Consider the following 20,619-nt stretch of genomic DNA (forward strand, 5'->3'; position numbering starts at 1 on the left):
AGTCCCTTGCTTAACCATGTGTCTGTTATCAAAATTGCATTTCCTCAATTACTTAGCTTTCGTAGTAAGGATAAAAAGTTGTTTTGGCAACCGACATCAGATGTGGTGGCCATGACACAGAAAAGCTATTTTTATTTTTTTGGAGCAGTGTGACCTCTAAGGAGGTGAGTAGATGGCTCTCATGGTGCTTGTATCTTTTACGATTTGCACAAATTGCTCAAACAGTAATCAGTAATTGCACAATTAGTAACAGTAAACAGTAATTAGCATGTATTTTATGCAAATAAATATAGTTTTCTCCAAATGGAACACTAACAACTAACAGCAACAATAAAAAGAATTCCAGCTACAAGGGGAAATTTTAAAAAGAATAACTTGGAGGGAAAATAATCATGGCGCGGAAGGGAACAGTATTGGATCCATGAAGGTTTACATGGTTCAAGGATAAATGTGGTGGTCCGTTCCAATGACCAAACGATGTCTTGACATCCTCAACTCTACGCTGCCTTCTGGGAGGCCAGCGGAGCTTCCCAGCTGATAGTGACAATGCTTCTTTCTTGGACAGAGGATAGCGGAGTCTGTAAACTTGTCCCCAAGTCTAAACTAGTCTCTGATGCACTATGGAGAACTATGAAGTTCCCTGCCCTGATTTCACCAAATGTACATGGACTAGGGGCTTTGCATTTCATTAAAAATGAACTCTAGCTAAGAATTCATTTTTCACACTGACCGCTGTTACCCTCAGATGTTATGGCTGCCACTGACTGTTTAAAAAATGTTAAAGTGTCACTTCTTAGATTGCCACTTCCTGTTGAAACAGTGCTGAATTTGCAGTCATCTTCAGTAGCCGAAGTTATATGCTGTGTTGTTTATGTTGACAGAGGAATTTGAATTTTCCTTGGAACACTTCTAACTACTGAGAGAGGTGAAGGAGAATGCGCTAAGACATGATGTTATTCTAAGAAACATATTTTCAATATTGATTTTTTGGGCGGAAAGTCAGAGGTACAACTGATACAAGTGAGCATCTGAGTTTAAAAAGAGATAATTTATGATTATTAAAAGAATAGTAATTAGCATAAATTTTTCTCCCTTGACTGTAATTAATCCAAATGACACCTACTCATGCCTCTTCTTTGGTGAAGATGGTTCTAAGGGTCACAGGCCCTAACACTGATTTACACTTGATTCTTACCAGAAGTAAATATTTTATCAATAATTTATTTTTTAAGTTTATAAATGTACTCATTTCACACTTAAAGTTTTAAAATAACTAATTGTATAAAAATAAAGCTGAAGTTTGTTTTTGCCCTTTTAAACTCCCACTTACAGTCATCAAGTGTTTTATTAGTCACTAATCATAATAACTTATTTGTTTTGAAATGTTTTTACTCCTGCTCAATACAGTTCAGCAAATTTTTATTGACTTTGTATCTTTAACCTTTAGAGCTATTGCTTCTAATGACTCCCTTTAAATTATGTCTTATCAAGTAGTGTGGTGGCTCAGCTTGTTCACTGAGTAAATTTGTCAAGGCCTGAGAAATCCTTAGTAACAAAAATAGTGCTTAAGTGGACAAATGTTTGGAAAAGAATGTGCTGTTCCTTTCATGTCAAAAAATCATAGCATTAGCACCGTTAGTAAGTCCTTAGTGAGACTTGAGGGTCCCTTCATACCCCCCAACCTCAATGCCCACGTGTACATGGGGAGACACACGGTCCCTCTCTCTCTTCCCCATCTCTTTCTCCCTCTCTCTCTCACAGACACACATACAGATACACATATACACGCACACACTATGTGATTTTAATGAGGAAACATCCTCCTCATTCAGATGACTGACATGTTCACCCACCACACCTCATGGCCACAGGTGAAATACTTTAGTCTAACCAATCACATTGATCAGTTCAATAACGTTGGGGGAAAGAACAGCTTAAAAATCTTGGATTCAGACCCCCCTCATGGTCAAATGAGACCCTCTTAGCACCAAATTCTAAGCCTGGCGATCTGGGTTGCAGTGACTTGTTGGCCTCTTATAAAATAACAGGATTGGACCATTGTACTTTTAGATCCATTCGATTTTATGATATGTGTATGTTTTATAATTAGCATATTGTGTGTGGCCTCTAGAAAGTGACAGCAGCCATAAAGTTAAGAAATTGGCATGAATTTCTGCTCTGCCCATTACAAACAATGTAGTTAAATTTGGGTGTCATTTCACCCCTTGGGGTTCAGTTTCCATGTTTATAAAATGGGATTATAATCCCTATCTCTCAACTCCCCCCGCTGAGGATTAAATGAGATAATGTGTGAAAGTGCTTACTTAGCCCTGTAATGAGTAATGGCTATTATTCTGAAATGGTAAAAATGACTTAGGATTCATATCCAGGAAAATACAAAGACACAGAGCCTTCTCTGCCTCTGTATTTTGTGCACCCTGCTACCTATTGCTATCTTGAAGTTCCATGGGTGAAATAGACCTCCAATAAGAGAACATTTTAATTTTATTTTTAAATTTTAACTTTAAATAAAATTTCAAAGATTTTAAATTTAAATAAAAGTTTAAATTTAATAAACATTAAAAAGATAAAAGTAAATGTAATTTTTAATTTAAATAAAAATTTAAACATTTAAATAGAAATAAAATTAACAGAAAAGTTAAATTTTAAATAAATTTTGAAAATTTAATTTTTAATAGCTCATACAACTTAATAACAAAAACAAACAAACAAACAACTCAATACAAAAGTGGGCAGAGGATCTAAACAAGCAATTCTCCAATGAAGACATACAAATGGCCAATAAACATATGAAAAAATGCTCAATATCACTAATTATCAGAGAAATGCAAATCAAAACTGCAGTGAGGTATCACCTCACACCAGTCAGAATGGCCATCATTCAAAAGTCCATGAATGATAAATGCTGGAGAGGGTGTGGAGAAAAGGGAACCTTCCTACACTGCTGTTGGGAATGTAGTTTGGTGCAGCCATTATGGAAAACAGTCTGGAAAAACTAAAAATAGATTAACCATATGACCAGCAATCCCACTCCTGGGTATATATCCAGAGGGAACTCTAATGTGAAAAGATACATGCACCCCAATGTTCATAGCAGCACTATTTACAATAGCCAAGACATGGAAGCAACCTAAATGTCCATCAACAGATGGCTGGATAAAGAAGTTGTGGTATATTTATACAATGGAATACTACTCAGCCATAAAAAAGAATAAGGAATAAGGTAATGCCATTTGCAGCAACATGGATGGACCTAGAGATCATCATACTAAGTGAAGTAAGTCAGAAAGAGAAAGAAAAATACCATATGATATTATTTATATGTGGAGTCTAAGGGAAAAACGAAACCCACACTGAACTCATCTACAAAACAGAAATAGACTTGCAGACATAGCAAACAATTTTATGGTTACCAAGGAAAGGGGATGGGAAGGGACAAATTTGGGAGTTTGAGATTTACAAATATTAGCCACTATATATAAAAATAGTTTTTAAAAAGTTTCTTCTATAGAGCACAGGGAACTATGTTCAGTATCTTGTAATAACCTTTAATGAAAAAGAATATGAAAATGAATATATGTATGTATATGCATGACTTTTAAATTTTAAAAAATTTAAAAATAAAAAAATTTAATTTTAAATAAACCAACTTATTGCAGGTAACGAAGACAAGCATGTGTATATGACCAGTCTGCAACAAATAAAAACTGTGACGGACCAAGTGAGGCAAAATGAAGAAAACCTGACACCCCCGCAGCCAGCCAAAAGGATCCAGTTGTCACGACCACCAGGAGCCACGACATGGCGCCCTGCTCCTGATCTGGAGGGACCCCAGGAGCCCACCTTTGACTCAGGAATCCTGAAAGCCATGTCCCAGCAGGACATCCGCGCACAAGTCTTCCTGTGGACCTTTCTGCTGTGGTCTGACACTGTAGAAATGGTCCGGGTGGCCGGGCATCCCAATGTGTACAAGTCAGGCTGGGTCTACCCAGTCTACCTGTTCAGTTTCATTTCTCTTCTTAGAATGATATTCACTTCTCAGAACCCACTTCTGAATTCCCTGGGCATCCTGCTCCAGGATCTGCCCTTTATCTTTGTTAGACTTTGTTTAATCATTGCCCTGGGAACTATCACACCTGTATTGGGCCTTTGTAAAAACGTACTCGTGACTCTCTCTTATGTTTACTTCAATTACTTAACCAAATTCAGGATTTTCTCATCCTTTGAAACGTCTTTTTAAAAAGAGAATGTAATGTAGTCAAACCTCTTTGTGTTGCACATTGCACACGTGTAATCTCTTTTGGGGGCAGGCATAAGTTTTTGTCACTATACAAAGAAATGAATAGATAGTGGAGAAAGAACTGTTTTTTTTAAAAACTGTAGCCGGTCAATTTTTACAATGTATATACATGGTGCTAACTTTAGGCAAAGTTACAGTCTTATAAGTTAGCTTTCCTCGATCTCTAGAAAATGTTAGTAGTTAATTTTAGTTATGTATTCTGCACTTTTTCTAAAAACGCTCTTCAATTGAGCCTTCTAAAAAATAAGAACATGTTTTCCCACTAAGTTAGTCCAAGAATGAGATTGTTTTTATCATTTATATAAAGAGCATTATAAGAATTAATTAGTTAAAATTAATTTTTAAGAAGTATACTTGTAATTATTGAATAATTTTTAGATTCTACTTTTAAAAATTTGAATTGTAGTTTTAGGGTCTCCTTCAAATATGGAATTATGCTCTTTATTCCACTGTGGCAAGTGGCTTTTATGTAATCAATTGATTTCAGCATAGAAAGCAATTTAGTTTAACAGACATTTGGCTCAATTTAATATCATGAAGTCAAGGTACACCCGTAAACTCTAGATAACATTTTATCATAGGAAGCCCTAATTTGAAGAGGGAGATTTCACAGTAAAAGAATATTTTAGTTGTGGAATATTATACCATCATGAAAATAATCAGGAGCAAATCCTGTTTAAACTTAGAAGATCAACTTACTGATCTAACAGCCAATGCATTAGTGTCTTATGTGATACTATACAGTGGTTATCCTGATGTTAAATAATTAGACCCAGAATTATGTAATTTGCTTTCACTATGTTAGGACATTCTCAGGTATTCATAGTGAGGGCTCTTCCTTTTATGTAAATTTTCAGTTGCTAGAAAGAGGCTTGTGCATGCAGGGGAATGTTTTATGTAGCCAATCTTTTCCGTAATCTGTGGTAACAAACAGGATGGATAACTGAACTTGCCTGCCACCCCTTTTCTCCACCAAGTCCCCCAGTCTCACTCCCCTCATATGCTTTATGGTTTCTCCTCACACCACAAAAGAAGGTCTATTCCCAGTTGTTAATAGCTTAACTTCTAGCTTTATGATTTGGGGTAAATTCTTTGACTACTGTAAATCCTAGTTTCCACATCTAAAAGATGAGCATCTTAATAGTACTTTCATAGAGTTACATGGTACTTTCATAGGGGTAAGAGGAGTAAGTGAGCTAGGGAATGTTCTCATTACATTGTCTGACAAACTATAATAACCTGATAAGTGCTAAGTATTTTAATTGTACCAAATCCCTACAGAGAAACAGGTAGCTAAATGCAGTATTTTAATTTTCCTGTTTTATTCTTTTATGTGTCCCTGCCGACACTCTGGGAATAACAGTTTAAACCTTGCAGTTGTGAAAAGTAATATATAAAATCTTAAGGTTACCTCATATATAATTTTCCATCAAGTAGTGTTATGTTCAGAAGTGAGCCATCTACTGAACATATGGATTAAAGCTGATCTAAGTATTCAATCATCAGACACTGGAGTGGCCCTCCCATGAGTTCTCATAGAGCCTTAACTATAGCACTTTTTTAAGACTTTCATTAAGGGTTTACTTTTCTGAGTTCCCCATTCATCTTTAAATTCCTTAAAGAAAGGCCCAAGAATATCGTATTTAACAACGTGTCTTTATCTTCCTGTCATTTCAACAGAAACTTAAAATATTTATAATTCTCAAAAAATTATAATATAAATAATTTTTTAAAGCACACCATGATAATCTTTATTAATAACCTATAACCAAGTAATTGATTTTTAATATTTATAAATATGAAAACACTTTACATACATTTGTTTTTGTCTTTATATTGGAACTTAAAGAGTGAACAGTACTCAGATAAGCTAAAAAGTATTACTTGTTTGAGTTTAGAATGCATTTTGTATCTTATATATTTGAATATGAATATGCCTGATATTTTGGGAAGTCACAACACTTTGTATAAATAATGAAGGCATGTACAAAATTATTAAGTATCTAATTTAATTTAATAGTTTATTTTAAGAGTCTGCACATGTTTATAAAGTTCAAGCCTATGGTACTTAATTGGCATTGCAGCAAATTATGCTAATGGAACATTGGAGTTCTACACTGTGGGATTAAAAAGTATATTATTAAAATTATATTGCACTTCTCATAGCTTCTAATGGTTCTTGTTCTTAAAACTCATGTAACTTTTGTGTTCTTATAAAAAGTTACAAGTTTAACTTTACATATAGATGAAAAATAAATGGATGAAGAAAAATATACCATGCTAACACTAATCAAAAGAAAGCAGAGGTAGTTATATTAATTTCAGACAGAAACAGACTTCAAAGAAAGGAAATTTTTCAAGGATTAAGAAAGGAATCATTACATAATAATAAAGGAGTCAATTCTCTAAGGAACATAACAATCCTTAATGTGTATGCACCTAATAACACAGCATCACACTACATTAGACAAAAACTAATCGAACTGCAAGGGGAAACAGGTGAAGCCACTATGACAGTTGGAAATTTCAACACCCCTCTCTCAGAAGTGGACAGTCCCAGCAGGCAGGAAGTCAGTAAAGACATAGTTGAACTCAACAACACTGTCAATCAATTGGGTACAATTGACACCCATAGTCTCCTTCGTCTGACAACAGCAGAATACATATTCTCCTCAAGCTCATAAGGAACACTGACGCAGATAAACCACATTCTGGGGCATAAAACACAATTTAACAAAGTTAAAAAAATAAAAATAATATGCTGTCTGTTCTCGTAACATAATGGTATTAAATTAGAAATCAGTAAATGAAAGATAATAGAAAAAATCCCCAATTACATGGAGATGAAATAACACTTCTAAAACACATGGGTCAAAGAAGAAATATCAAGCAAAATTAAGATATATTTTGGGGTAAATAAAAATGAAAACAAAACTTACCAAAATGTATGGGTTGTAGCAAAGGCAGTGTTTAGAGGGAAACATACCACTGAATGTATATATTAGAAAAGAAAGACCTATAGTCGATAAATTAAGCATCCACCCTGGGAAACTAGAAAAAGAAGAGCAAATCAAATCTCATGTAAGGTGCAGAAAAGAAATGAAAAGAATTGGAGCAGAAATCAGTGAAGTTGAAAACAGGAAATCAAGAAAGGAAATCAGCAAAACCAAAAGCTGGTTCTTCAAAAAGATCAATAAAATTGACATGGGTCTAGCCAGGCAAACTAAAAAAAAAAAAAAAAAAGAGAGAGAGAGAGAGAGAGAAGACACAAATTAGTAATATCAGAAATTAAAGACAGGATATCTATCACCATAGATCTCAATGAAATTTAAAAAATAACAAATGAATACTATGAACAGTTCTATATCCACAAATTAAATAACCTAGATGAAACAGATCAATTCCATGAAAGAAACAATTTGTCGAAGCTCACACAGGAAGAAATAGATAATCTGATCAGGCCTATGCATATTAAAGAAATTGAATCAATAACTAATAACCTTCCAAAACAGAAAAGACCAGGTACAAATGGGGTCACTGGTGAATTCTACGTAATATTTAAGGAAGAAATTACATCAATTCTTTGCAGTCTCTTTTCAGAGCATAAAAGAGGAGAGAATACTAACTCATTCCAAGAGGTCAGCAATAGCCTAATTCTAAAATCAAACACATTACAAGAAAACTACAGATCAGTATCTCTCATGGACACTGATGCAAAAATCTAAATGGAAAACACAAATGATCTTAGCTATTGTAAATAGTGCTGCTACGAACAGTGAGGTGCATGTATCTTTTCAGGGTAAAGATTTCTCTGGATGTCTGCCCTGGAGTGGGATGGCTGGATCATATGGTAACTCTAGTTTTTAAAGGAAACGTCACACTGTTCTCCATAGTGGCTGCTCCAAATTACATTCCCACCAACAGTGCAAAGGGTTCCCTTTTCCCCACACCCTCTCCAGCATTGATCATTTGTGAACTTTTTAATGATGGCCATTCTGACCTGTGGGAGGTGATACCTCATTGTAGTTTGGATTTGCATTCTCTGATAATTAGCAATGTTGAGCATCTTTCCATGTGCCTATTGGCCTATCTGTCTTCTCAATGCCAAAATTTTTTATTGCTGTAAGATAATTATCTTCTATTAAATTGCAAATGCATTATTGATGTTTTGACATATCTTGATAAGGACTGGAAAATGTGAGGAATAAGAACATAAAGAAACCTAGTTTCTATTTGTTTGGGTTTTTTTTTCTCTTCTCTCTCTTTTTTTTTTCTTTTCTTTCTCTCTCTCTTTTTTTCTATTGGACGTACTGGGGATTGAATCCAAGACCTTAAGCATGCTAAGGATGCACAATACCACTGAGCTATACCCTTTCCCATTAATTTTCTGTTTTTTTTTTTTAATTTTAAGTTTTAACTTAACTGCATCATTGTATCTTCGTCCTTCTGAATCAATTATCTTGATACAGTTTGAGCAAATTTGCCCATTAAAAGAGAGAGAAAACAAACTTCTGAATCCATCACCAGTTTTCACTATGAGAAATGATAGAACAGGTTACCAAAGAACTTTTTAAGTTAATTTTCTTGGAACTGTTTCAGAACAAAGGAGTCACTAAGTTCATCTTACATGAAACTGAGTGGGTGTGAGGAACGTGATGTTTGAGAAAAAGTCTAAGAGGAAATGAAATAGTTCAGCAATTGTCCTACCAATTAAAAAAATGAGGGTTTTCTTTTTTATAAAATCCTTCTTTAGCTTAAAGGAAGTGCTTGTTAAAAATAACCACCATCATCCATAGCTAAGCAAAAACCAGAACTGAAACTTAGTTGAAGAGTATAAGAGAATGCCAAGAGTTGGATTTTATTTTAATGTAAAATATACACAACAAAATTTACCATTTTAACCATTTTTCATGTACAATTCAGTGGCTTCAAGTATATTCACAATGTAGTGCAACTATGACCACTATTTCAGAATTTTGTGTCATCCCAAACAGAAACTCTGAACCCACTAAACAATGATACTCATTCTCCCCTCCCCCACCAGACTCTGGTAACCTCTGTTCTCCGTGTCACTAAGAATTGCCTATTCTATGTACATCATATAAGTGGAATTATACAACATTTGTCTTTTTGTGTCTGTATTATTTCAGGATTGTGCATGTTGTAGCAGGTGTCAGAATTCCTTTTTATAGCTGAATAATATTCCACTGTGTACACATACGATATTTTGCATATCCATTCATCTGCTAATAGACCCGTGTGTTGCTTTTACCTTTTGGCTATGCATAATGCTGCTATGAACACTCATGTACAAATATTTGTCTAAGTCTCTGTTTTCAATTCTTCTGAGTCTATACCTAGAAGTGGAATTGCTGGATCATATGGCAATTCAATGTTTAACTTTTTGAGAACTTGCCAAACTGTCTTCCACAGTGGCTGTACCATATTACATTCCCACCTGCATTGCACAAAGGTCCCACTTTTTTCATATCCTCATCAATGCTTGTTATTTTGTTAGTTAGTTTGTTTGTTTTGATAAAAGCCATCCTAATGGGTGTACAGTGATGTACTATTGTGGTTTTGTTTGCACTGTTCTAATGATAGAGACGTTGAGCATCTTTTCACATGTTTATTGGCTGTATATCTTCTTTGGAGAAATGTCTATTCAAGTCCTTTGCCCATTTTAAAAATTAGTTGCTTTGCTGTTGTTGCTGCTGTTGAGTTGTACTTTTGTATATATTCTAGATATTAATTCCTTATCAGGTATATTATTTGCAACTATTTTCTCCCATTCTGTGGGTTGTCTTTTCACTCTTTTGATAGTGTCCTTTGAGCAAAAAAGTTTTTAATTTTGTTGAAGCCCAATTTATCTATTTTTCTTTTTTTGCCTCTGCTTTTAGTGTCATGTCCAAATAAAAAATATCATTGCCAAATCTTACATCATGAAGAATTTTCCTGATGTTTTCTTCTAAAAGTTTTATAGTTATAGCTCTCAAATTTAGGTTTTGACCCATTTTGAGTAAATTTTTGTATTTGGGATAATGGAAAGTCCAATCCCATTCTTTTATATGTAGATATTCAATTTTCCAAGTACCGTTTTTTAAAAACATTGTCCTTTCTGCATTAAATGTTCTTGGCCCCTCTGTAAAAACATCAATTGACCACATGTGTGAGGGTTTATTTCTGGCCTCTCTTTTCTATTCTATTGGTTTTTATGTCTCTCCTGTGCCAATACCATACTCTTTTGAATAGTGTAGTTTTATAGTAAGTTTGGATATCTAACTTTGTTCTTTTTCAAAATTGCTTTCGCTATACAGGATTTCTTAAGATTTCATATGAACTTGAGGATGAATTTTTCTATTTCTGCAAGAAACATCATTGGGATTTTGCTAGGGATTGAACTGAATCTATAGATCTCTTAGGATAGTACTGTGATCTTAACAATATTAGGTTCTCCATTCTCTGAACATGAGATAGCTTTCCATTTATTTAGGTCTTAATTTCTATCAGCAATATTTTGTAGTTTTCATCTTGATTAAATTTATTCCTAAGTATTTTATTCTTTGTGATGCTATTGTAAATAGCATTGCTTGCTTCATTTCCTTTTAAGATTTTTCATTAATAGTGCATAGAAATTCAGCTGATTTTTGTGTTTGATTTTGTATCCTTCAACTTTGTTGCATTTGTTTAATACCATTAGCAGTTTTTTGTTTTTGTTTTTGTAGCCACTGTAGGGTTTTCCACACACAAAATCATGCCATCTATGCAGGGAAATCATTTTACTTCTTTTTCTACAATTTGGATACTTCAATTTATTTTTTTCTTGCCTAATTGCTTTGGCTGGAACTTTCAGTACTATGTTGAACAGAAGTGGTGAAAGCAATTAAAAGCCGTAATTAGCCTTTAGAACACACAAGTCTGATACTTAGAGGACAAAGTCCACTCCAGCTTCAGCAAGCTGCACCAAAGACTCAGCCTGCCACCCTGAGCTGCCATGAAGGAAATGGTGAAATTTGTTGAAATTTACCAGCCTCTGCATCCAGGTCTCCACTAAATACTCTTGAGTTTTTTCGCTAGAGTCTGGAGTTCTGAAATAATTACTTCAGTTTCTGCCAGTTCAGTAGTTGTGGCAGTAGAATGATGGATTTCTACAGCTTCCTATCCCACCATCTTCTGTGATGTAACTTCTGTGATAGAGCTGTATTTCTTTTCTTTTCTCTCTCTTTTTTTCCCTTGATCGCCTCTTTTTTGCCTGATAAATCTTTGTTTCAATAAGAGGTAAAGGTTATGGGATAAATTCTTTGTGAAACAGTTGACCTCCTTTTGTTTCAAAGTCACAGATTCTACCACTGATCCTGGTTGGCCTTATGACACATTTGTGTAATTAAAAAAAACCCTGATTGTGAGTGTAGGTAGAATTCAGTTAAGTTTTATTTGCTTCTGAGATTAATATGAATCCAAATGAGGACAAAAATTTTGAATTTGTATAATTGATTTACATTTGAAAACCATGAATATCTCATTTATAACTTTTTTTTCTCATGACCAATCAGTGAAGCCATGTTTTAGAAAAAAATATTTTTGTTTCATCTGCTTGTTTTGTAACCAACTTTTTCAGGTCAGAGAAGGACTGACTTAATGAAAAAGAAACATTTGTCCTGCGTCCTACATTTTCACCATCTTTTTCATCCTGTCAAAATAATCTTAAATTTAGAATGTTAAAAAAAAATCAGTACACCAGAAATTGATACAACATTGTAAACTGACTATATACTTCAATTTAAAAAAAATATCATATTTCTTATTAGGAACAGAGTTTATAACATTATCACAAAGATGATAAATCTTGGAGCTTTTGACCTGAAGGTAAACTATTCATTTAAATTTTCAAAAAATACAATGTTTCCAGCAGCTTCTTTTTGACTGGCAAACATTTCCCCCACTCCAGTTGTGGGCTGGCTGGCTAGTTACTAATATCTGCTTTAAAATGTTCTGAATGCATGTTTGACTTCTGAAAAGTAACAAAATAGATGTTTAGGGTTACTAGTGTGCTTAACGAGAGGTCTGCTCCCTCTTCTCTTAAAGAAAGAATTCCATTTATTATGGAATAAGTATTCATCTTTTTGACGTAATGAGCAGATTTTCTCCTAGCAAGAGGACCTAGCGACCTTGGAGAGGATCGCTACCGTTGAGGCTGGGTGGTGAGGCTTCATTGCAAATCCTGCCACTGTTTTTCTCAGTTCTCTAGAGAACTTTCTAGAGAAAGGCTTCTAGAACTTTCTCCCACCTGTTATTACTGAGATTCTTTCTTAGTTTTAGCCTCTATTTCACTCTTCTTTTAGCTGAGAAGAAAGCTCCATGTGAAGTTTCTTTTGAAGCTTTCTAAGAAAAAAAAAAAAAAGAGCCTCTAAGTTGAGTATGGAGAATGAGGGGGACCTGTCTCAGCCCTTAAAATGTTTCCACCATAAATCTCTCCTTTTTAGTTCCTGCCATTTCCACCACTTTCAATGGGGGTTTGTCTGCCGAGGGTCCCCCCCCAATCAGCTGCTTCCCCAGAGAAAACCTCACTTTTCCAGCCCAGGTGATGGCCTCCAGTTTCCTCTCCATGCAGCACCATCTGAGAAGAGCCGGGAGGTCCAAGGCGGTTCCACTTCTCTCCTTCCCAGCAGGCCAGCCCTCACTCTGGAGTCTCACCGCCACCCTCTCACCTCCCCCTTCCTCAGCCCTCTCCCACACGTGTCCCTCTGTCCCTTCCTCTGTGTCTGCTCTGCTCAGAAGTTAGCTTACAAAGCAAAGTTGTAGCTTTGAATTCCTGTTTTTCCAACCACCCTCATGTGACAGGATATCTCCTTATTGGAGGTTTTCCCTAATTTCAGAAGCCCTTTAAAAGGGAGAGCTTCCTCCACCCATCTTTTCAGCAGGGCATTTCTGAGAAGGGACGAGGGGAAGGGTGAGCCTGGGAGCTCATTGTCTTGGTTCTCCGGTCCTCCCTCCTTTCCATCAGTGGAAGAAGAGGATAAACTCTGGGCCATGAGGCTGTCTCTGCTGCTGGCTTTCCTTCCTCTCGTTCCGGTGGCTATGCAGCTCTTGGGTAAGTCGGCTCTGAGGTGGAAGCTTTCTGCCTTAGGGCCTGGGGCTTCTGCACACCGTCCCTTTTAGGTCAATGTTAACGGATTCCTTTTGCCACCTGGGGTGATAAGGAGGGCTTCCCTGCACCACCAGCTCTGCGGGAAACCTCTGCCTGGCACCCCCACAACCTGTCTTCCCCTTACTTCTCCCATCTCCCGTCGCCCCTTCTCTGCTTTATTCTTAGAGCGATTTCCTCTGTGGTTTGCGAATTTTAGTTTTCCATTTCTGTCTAACCCCAGTGTTTTTGGCCAGAAGGAGGGCAGCACTGGTGTCTCTTTTCATTGCAGGTCTAGGGACGGGATTACCGGTTGTCCCGGGAAAGAGTCCGCGAGAGTGTCACAACTCATCTTTTTTTCTATGAATAAACCATTTTAGTCGCTCCTAGTTTTTCTTGCTAGAAAGCTCGTTCCTATCTAAGCTGTTCAAACTGATTTATGCCCGTTTTTCTGTTCCTTTTTTTTTCTTTTTTCCTAGAGACTGGTGATTACTCAAGGGGAACAGACTCGGACCTTTTCAAATGCTCAAAGACATTGTTGTGTCTCTCTTTCAACCTGCTTGAACTTCAGAATGAGACTGCCTGTAGGAATTCTTATTCCCAGGTCTCTTTTGGGATGGGATAGACAGGATTTCAAGTTTGAAATCTTGGGTTCCTGATCCCCCTTCATTTTTCTCGAATGCAAACCCCCTCTGCACCCAGCCTGTGCCCAGGGCGCTCCATGCACTGTTGTGGTGGTAGAGACAGGAGCGGGGGTGGGGGTAGCAAGGGAACACCCGACCCCCAGGAAGCCTCCCAGGGAGGGTGTCTGGTCACAGAAAACATTAAGTCATCGTGAGCATTACGTAGCAGACAACACAAAAACACAAGCAAAGGCAGACTCCTTTGCACCCTGCCCCTGCCAGGAAGCTACTTAATTTCTTTGTGCTTTAGTTTTTCTGTCTATAAAATAAGGAGCATCATGTGACATCTCCCATCAGTTGTTGCAATGATTCAATGAGGGAGAATGTGTAAAATAGTTAGAACATGTTATGACTCATAGAAGTTGCTTCCTAAGTGTTAACTATTAAAAAGAGTGACTCCCCCCCACCACCATGGTAGCAATCAATTGTCCAGTGTAAGTAGTATAAGTAAGCATTTAAAAGAGAGGTTTCCCAGGAAACAGCTCTGAGGAAGGAGTCCTGGAGCCTGAGGGGACTTGTCACCTTCGTCCTCACTGCAAAGCCCGGCTCTCAAGGAGTAAGGAGTTGCTGCTGACACGGGGCCCGAGAGGAGCGCAGGGCAGGGCTCTGCGTCATCCCCATCTTCGTCTTGAAAAACTGCCTTGGGTGAGAGGATTAGTATATTCTTCATGACCTCAAAGGTTAAAACTGAGACCAGTGAAAGTCTTCTAAGGATGGCATTACCTAGAAGCAAGTTCTAAAGTCGCTAAAGGTCTTCAAACTGATGCTGGGTGGCAGGGCAGGTCTCTGCCCACAAGACCTGGACTCTAACCCAGCCCAGTCAGCGAGGAACATAACTGGTGACATTACATGGTCACGTTTAAAAAGTAAAAAGAGACAGGTGACATTGATTTTATGAATATGCTTCATTTAACCCAGTATAACCAAAATCTTATTAGTCAACATTCACCAATAGAAAGCTTTTTGCGATATGTTTACGTTCATCTTTTTGAAATTAAATTTTCAAAACCCGGTGTGTAGCATGTTATTTCCAGCACATCTCAGTTCAGACTGGCCTTGTTTTAAGTGTACAGGAGATTCTCAAGGCTGACGGCTGTCACAACAGGCAGCACGGACACAGTCCCCAATTTTCTTGAAACTAACTCTTAACGCTTTGGGGCAAAAAGTGTTTCTCACTTTGCTGAGGAATTGTTCCCTCCTCGAGACTGCAGGATGCCTTGCTCTGATGAATATCTTCCTCTGCATGGGTACAAATACCAGAGAGGCAGGGAGGTGCTGAAGATCTGTTTATTTAAAGAATAAAAAGCAAACAAGAACATGGGTAAGGGATCCCTTTCCAGATTTTTAAAAAATTAACTTGAGAGCCTCTAATCCTCATTTTACCTTTTCTTGGCCCAAGCAACACATAAACAGAGGTGTCTGGATAAAAACAGAGCAACTACTTAGTGAGCAGTAGAATAAAGGATATACGATCTCTCTGCACCCTCTGCCTTGAATCACTACCGTTAATAAAACCCACAGAAAGATCTCCCTGCTTCCTATGGTTTCTTTCCCCCTCTTCCCTGGGAGCATCCTGCATCATCAGCACCATGAGCATCCCTGTTGTACTTGGAGGTGCCCAGGAGGGCACGCATAGCATAGGGCATCACTCCCCCTTCTTATTCTCACCCTGCTGTCTTTTTAGAAAAAAAATGTATTCAGCTCCAACATTTAGACCTCAGTGGGGTTATAATCACAGTTAGAGATACAGTGAGAGCTGCTCGGACCTAGAGGTTTAGCTGGAAATGGGACGGTTTGCCTCACAGGCAATGGTGTGTTGGTAAACTCAGCAGTTGGTGCTCAGAAGAGAAAAAGCACTGATCTGGGGTGTGATGTCCATGGTGTAGGACGCCCACCATGGCTGATTTCAAAGTGCCAACGTGATGCCATTGGGGGCAGAGTGGAAGAGATGTCAGCAAGAGGCTCCCACTGGCTGGTGCATATAAAGAAAAAAAATAGAGTGAATCTGATTTTTAGCACAGTTCCCTGCGGCGTCCAACCTCCTCATTTTATAGATAAGGAAACTGAGGTTCTGACAGGTTAAGTGATCTTTCCAGGGTCTCACTAGTTAATGGCACAGCCTGTTGGGTAGTCAGGACTCCTGCCTCCCAGTGGAGGATTATTTCTATTGTACAGAAGCAATGCATCTTTTCTCAATGGATGACTGATTTTAGTACCAATCTAGAATTTCTTCAAGAAACAGTTCCCCGCTGCCCATTTCCTTACTAGTTTTAATTTTCATAAAATTTTCCTTATATTATCTCTACTTTTCTTTATTTCTAGTCTCTCATTTCTTCCTTTATGTATATGACTTATTTTGGATGCCAGATGGAAGTTGACGTTGTTGAACGAAAACAAGTTTTCGTCATCTTTTTTTCAATTGCTCTTATATTTGTCTATCTTTCTTGTTACTGTTCCAGACTACCTCTGATTTTTCTATAATTCAGAGATGGGGATCTGTGGAAGTAGGGTGTTGTAGATATAAGGTAAGAAAACAATTGCTTTGCTGTGTGGCACTTCAGCTGCACATTGGACCTAATTTTTAGGTAGAATGAGTCACCATTGGTTAAATGTGAGCTTTAAAGGATCCAATATGCCCAACCCCAGTTAAAGACAAAGACTCATATCTTCAAAGGGAGCTGGAGATCACAGGGTTTACAGTGGTCCTGTAGCCTGGCCTCTGAGACTGAATCTGGAGCAGCTCAGGGAGAGCTAGGAGGTCACAGGAACCCCAAGAGGGGTTGGACAAAAGAAACACAGCTTCTGAAGTGGTGTGTATCTGCATGGCAGAGAGGGAGGGAGACTGATGTCCACATGAGAACAGCAGTATCACCTTGCCTCTTGGTGACCCTCAAGCACTGTTGAATGGAAACATCATATGGTTACATGGGTCCATAGAGGGAACTAGTGGACACTAGGTGAAGTAGAAGTGAAAGCAGAAGAGATAAGAAGGCTTGTGCCCTTTCAAAAAAAATTGAAACCGACGTGGAAGAAAGCATTCTTAAACATATTCTTCTAATTAAAAGCCAAGTTAAGGTCACAGAGCCCTTTCAGATCCTTAATCACATTAATTACTTGCTTTCACATCCTTAACCAGATCCTTACAACAACCCCCTGGAGTGGGATGTGTAGGTGTTACTGTCCTTCTTTCACTACACGAGGAAATTGAGGTTCAGGTGTCAGCTAGCCAGGAAGGACCAGAGCTAATTCTTGACTATAGTCTTCTGGCTCTGAGGCTGAGAAGTAGACATAACTTACCATCTGGAGTGTGCTGATCAGGAAAGACATCAAACAACAGCCCGTCAAAGAAGGACTTGGTCGCTCCCTCTGCGTCGGTTGCTTAGACTTAGATTTTTCACTTGGAGGTGGGAAGGGAGGACGTTAACCTTGGAGTGTTTGCGATCTGCCAGATGACATGCTGGGTACCTTCCTTAGATTATCTCATTTAGAAAGTTCACAGCAACTGTCAGAGAGCATTATCAGCCTCGTTTGACAGATGAGGATAGCGAGGCTAGAATGGTGGATTTGACTAGGGCAGCAGCACAGCAAGTAAATGGTAGAACCAGCCTTTGTTTGCAAGTTTGCTGACTCCAAAGAACACATCTCTCACCACCACATCCCCTGTCTTCTGAGGTTGGGAACTTTGGAGTCTCCATTGTCTCTGTCCTTCTGTCCGTCACTTTGGGCTGCTGCAACAGTTCTCTGTTTTTTTTCTAGTTTCATCCTGTTCTGAACCATTTCACTTTGCCTTCACAACAGAGTTTCCCGAGTTACTGATAAGAATACACTAACATGGGCCAAGCAATTTCTATGTGTCAGGAGCTGTTCTAAGTGCTTTACTTAGGTGATCTCAGTTAATTCTCACAACAACCAGCAGGGACTGTGATTTCCCCCTCATTTGCCAGATGAGGGAAAGGCAGCACAGAGTAGTTTAGAAACTTGACCAAGGTCACACAGCTCTGATTGTATCATGATCCAGCTGACACGACACACAAAGATTAATGAGTTAGTGTGGTTATGAGTGGAAGAGCAAAAAGCAGTGTAGCGTCGACTTCTTACATTTGTTTGTTTGTCTTGACCCTGGGGGAGAGGCTGGCCTTCTGAGGTTGAAGACAGAGGAGAGAAAGGGAAGAATGCTGATTAGAGCAGCGGGAGGGGGTGGAATCCAGGACACAGGGAAAGGGGGCAGCAGACTGAGGGAGATCTACCCAGATGGGAGTGAATGAACCCGGGAAGGGTTCAGATATTCCTGTCTTTAGGGAGGGAGGCAGGAAGTTGGCAGAGTTCCTTCTCCCGGCCTCTCCTTCCTCCTTGAGGTCAGTCCTTGGAGTCACACTTGGGCCTCCCCAAAGAGCCAAATGCAGTGGCTTAAATTAGTAGGTCCTGTGGATATTTGATGAATGAATAAAGGATTGAAGTGGAAAATAAAATCTTTTTCCATTTTTCCTGTGTCGTTTGCTCAGTATTGCTAAACCTAATAGCGTGAGCCTTAGGCGCCTCCCTGCCTGAGTACTTGGCGCATTTTTTTGGCATTTACTAGGTGCATAATAAGTCTTTTTTTCCCCACTTAGTTTCAGTTGTTTGGAGACACATATAGGTTTTACATTCATTTACTGAGGCTAATGGACAGATTCTCAGTTTGGGTGGCCCTGGGGGCTGTCCTCTGACATTGACTTGAATGAAGTAGTTTATTTGGGAGCCAGTCCCGGGAAAGACTAACTGAGGTGTGGGGAGGTGAGACCAGAAAGGAGGATACAGGATGTGTTAAGGAGCCAGTGACCATGGTGGGCAGCTGCAGCTCGGCCTGGCTGGCTGCTCTGGGCGACGACAGAGAGCAAGTGACTCAGAGTCATCCCCCACAGTGCAAGAGTTTGGGGTTTTCTGTTCATCCATGCCCATTGGTCATCGGAGATGGGCTACTCCTCGGGGGCCTTAGTTCTCTACCCCTTCTGGTCTTCACAGGGTGGGAAGGGGTCTCTGATGGCCAGAAACGCTCCCCGACCCCGACCCCCGGCCTGGAGATCCAGAGATGTGATGCTGCTGTTGGGAAGTGGGGCTGGCACTCACTGAGATGGCAAAGGGCAGGAAAAACTAAGTGAGGTTCTGGCAGTATCTGCTACAAAATACCCATTTATTTGCCTCTTATCCAGCTTCTCTGCCTTCCAGAAGTCATTAGCTTTTATGCTTTTATGTCAATATTTTATTTATTGATGGTGGAGTCTAAAGATGTATAAGGAAATATAGCATGTAATCGTTCCATTTCTCAAGTGTTGCCTTTAATAACCTAATTTTCTTTGCCAATAAATTTGGAAACTTAATTACTGGCTCAATGTTAAAATATCAAAACTGCTAAAATGTGCTTAAAAGAAAATTCATACCCATGTTATTGGATATCTAGGCTTCAGCCATTTTTTTTTAAATTTTAACATTTTTTATTGATTGATAATCATTTTACAATGTTGTGTCAAATTCCAGTGTAGAGCACAATTTTTCAGTTATACATGAACATATATATATTCATTGTCACGTTTTTTTCTCTGTGAGCTACCATAAGATCTTGTGTGTATTTCCCTGTGCTATACAGTATAATCTTGTTTATCTATTCTACAATTTTGAAATCCCAGTCTATCTCTTCCCACCCTCCGTCCCCTTGGCAACCACAAGTTTGCATTCTATGTCTGTGAGTCTATTTCTGTTTTGTATTTATGGTTTGTTTGTTTGTTTTGTTTTTTAGATTCCACATATGAGCGATCTCATATGGTATTTTTCTTTCTCCTTCTGGCTTACTTCACTTAGAATGACATTCTTCAGGAGCATCCATGTTGCTGCAAATGGCATTATGTTGTTGGTTTTTATGTAGGCTTCAGCCATTTTTAACCTGAGATATTGGGTTGAAACTTCTTGCTTCTTTCCTAAATGTATTTTGATCTTTGATACTTCTGCCCATGAATTGTGGGCTCCGTGTGGCAGAGAACTTCTCTCTGGTTTGTTCTTGCGTTGTCACTAATATGGTGCCTGGCACATATTTGTTGAAAAATATATGTGAGATTAGTAAAATTGAATTAAGTTGCAAGGAGGGTCTTTTCAGTTCTGTAAATACATTTCTGATGTGTAAGTACCAACTGTCCTCATTTGTTCAGTTCTGCAATATTGCTATTACAAAAACATAATTAGTATAGATGACCCAAAATAGCAAGTTTATCCATATAAAACACTGATGTGGTTAATAGCGACCAAAAATGCCACAAGCTGCCTTTTTTGGGGGTCAAGGTCTTGAATCACTCTCCGAGGAAGAAGTATGACATTTTTAAATCAGAGGCATCGCACAGAGACAGTGATAAAAGCAAAAACTACATGTTGACTAGTTGAGAAGAATAAGGTATGAATGTAGGACCATAAAGCGATGATTTTACATTTCCTTGTATTGTCTGGCAAAGGCAATGTCAAACTTG

The 20,619-nt window shown here is 38.3% G+C and overlaps 2 protein-coding genes across 3 annotated transcripts in view; both read left to right on the top strand.

Moving 5' to 3' along the window:
* Nucleotides 1-4,288, top strand: part of TMEM236 (transmembrane protein 236) — a 31,344-nt gene extending 27,056 nt beyond the window's left edge. Inside the window, exon 2 of one of the 2 annotated variants that reach the window (XR_004193208.2) lies at nt 3,681-3,766. Coding sequence is in view for 1 of the 2 variants with exons in the window: in XM_006216775.3 (XP_006216837.1) it covers nt 3,681-4,261 (581 nt within the window). In the remaining variant the exon portion in view is untranslated. Of the gene's footprint in view, nt 1-3,680 lie in introns of both variants that reach the window. The other variant, XM_006216775.3, reaches the window with a different exon arrangement.
* An 8,851-nt stretch (nt 4,289-13,139) lies between these two features.
* MRC1 (mannose receptor C-type 1) overlaps nt 13,140-20,619 on the top strand; it is a 90,786-nt gene continuing 83,306 nt past the window's right edge. Inside the window, exon 1 of the mRNA XM_006216770.4 lies at nt 13,140-13,412. Coding sequence (XP_006216832.1) covers nt 13,352-13,412 — 61 coding nt within the window. The 5' untranslated portion in view covers nt 13,140-13,351. The remainder of the gene's footprint in view (nt 13,413-20,619) is intronic.

The sequence above is a fragment of the Vicugna pacos genome, chromosome 35 (assembly GCF_048564905.1).
Source record: "Vicugna pacos chromosome 35, VicPac4, whole genome shotgun sequence".
NCBI lineage: Eukaryota > Metazoa > Chordata > Mammalia > Artiodactyla > Camelidae > Vicugna > Vicugna pacos.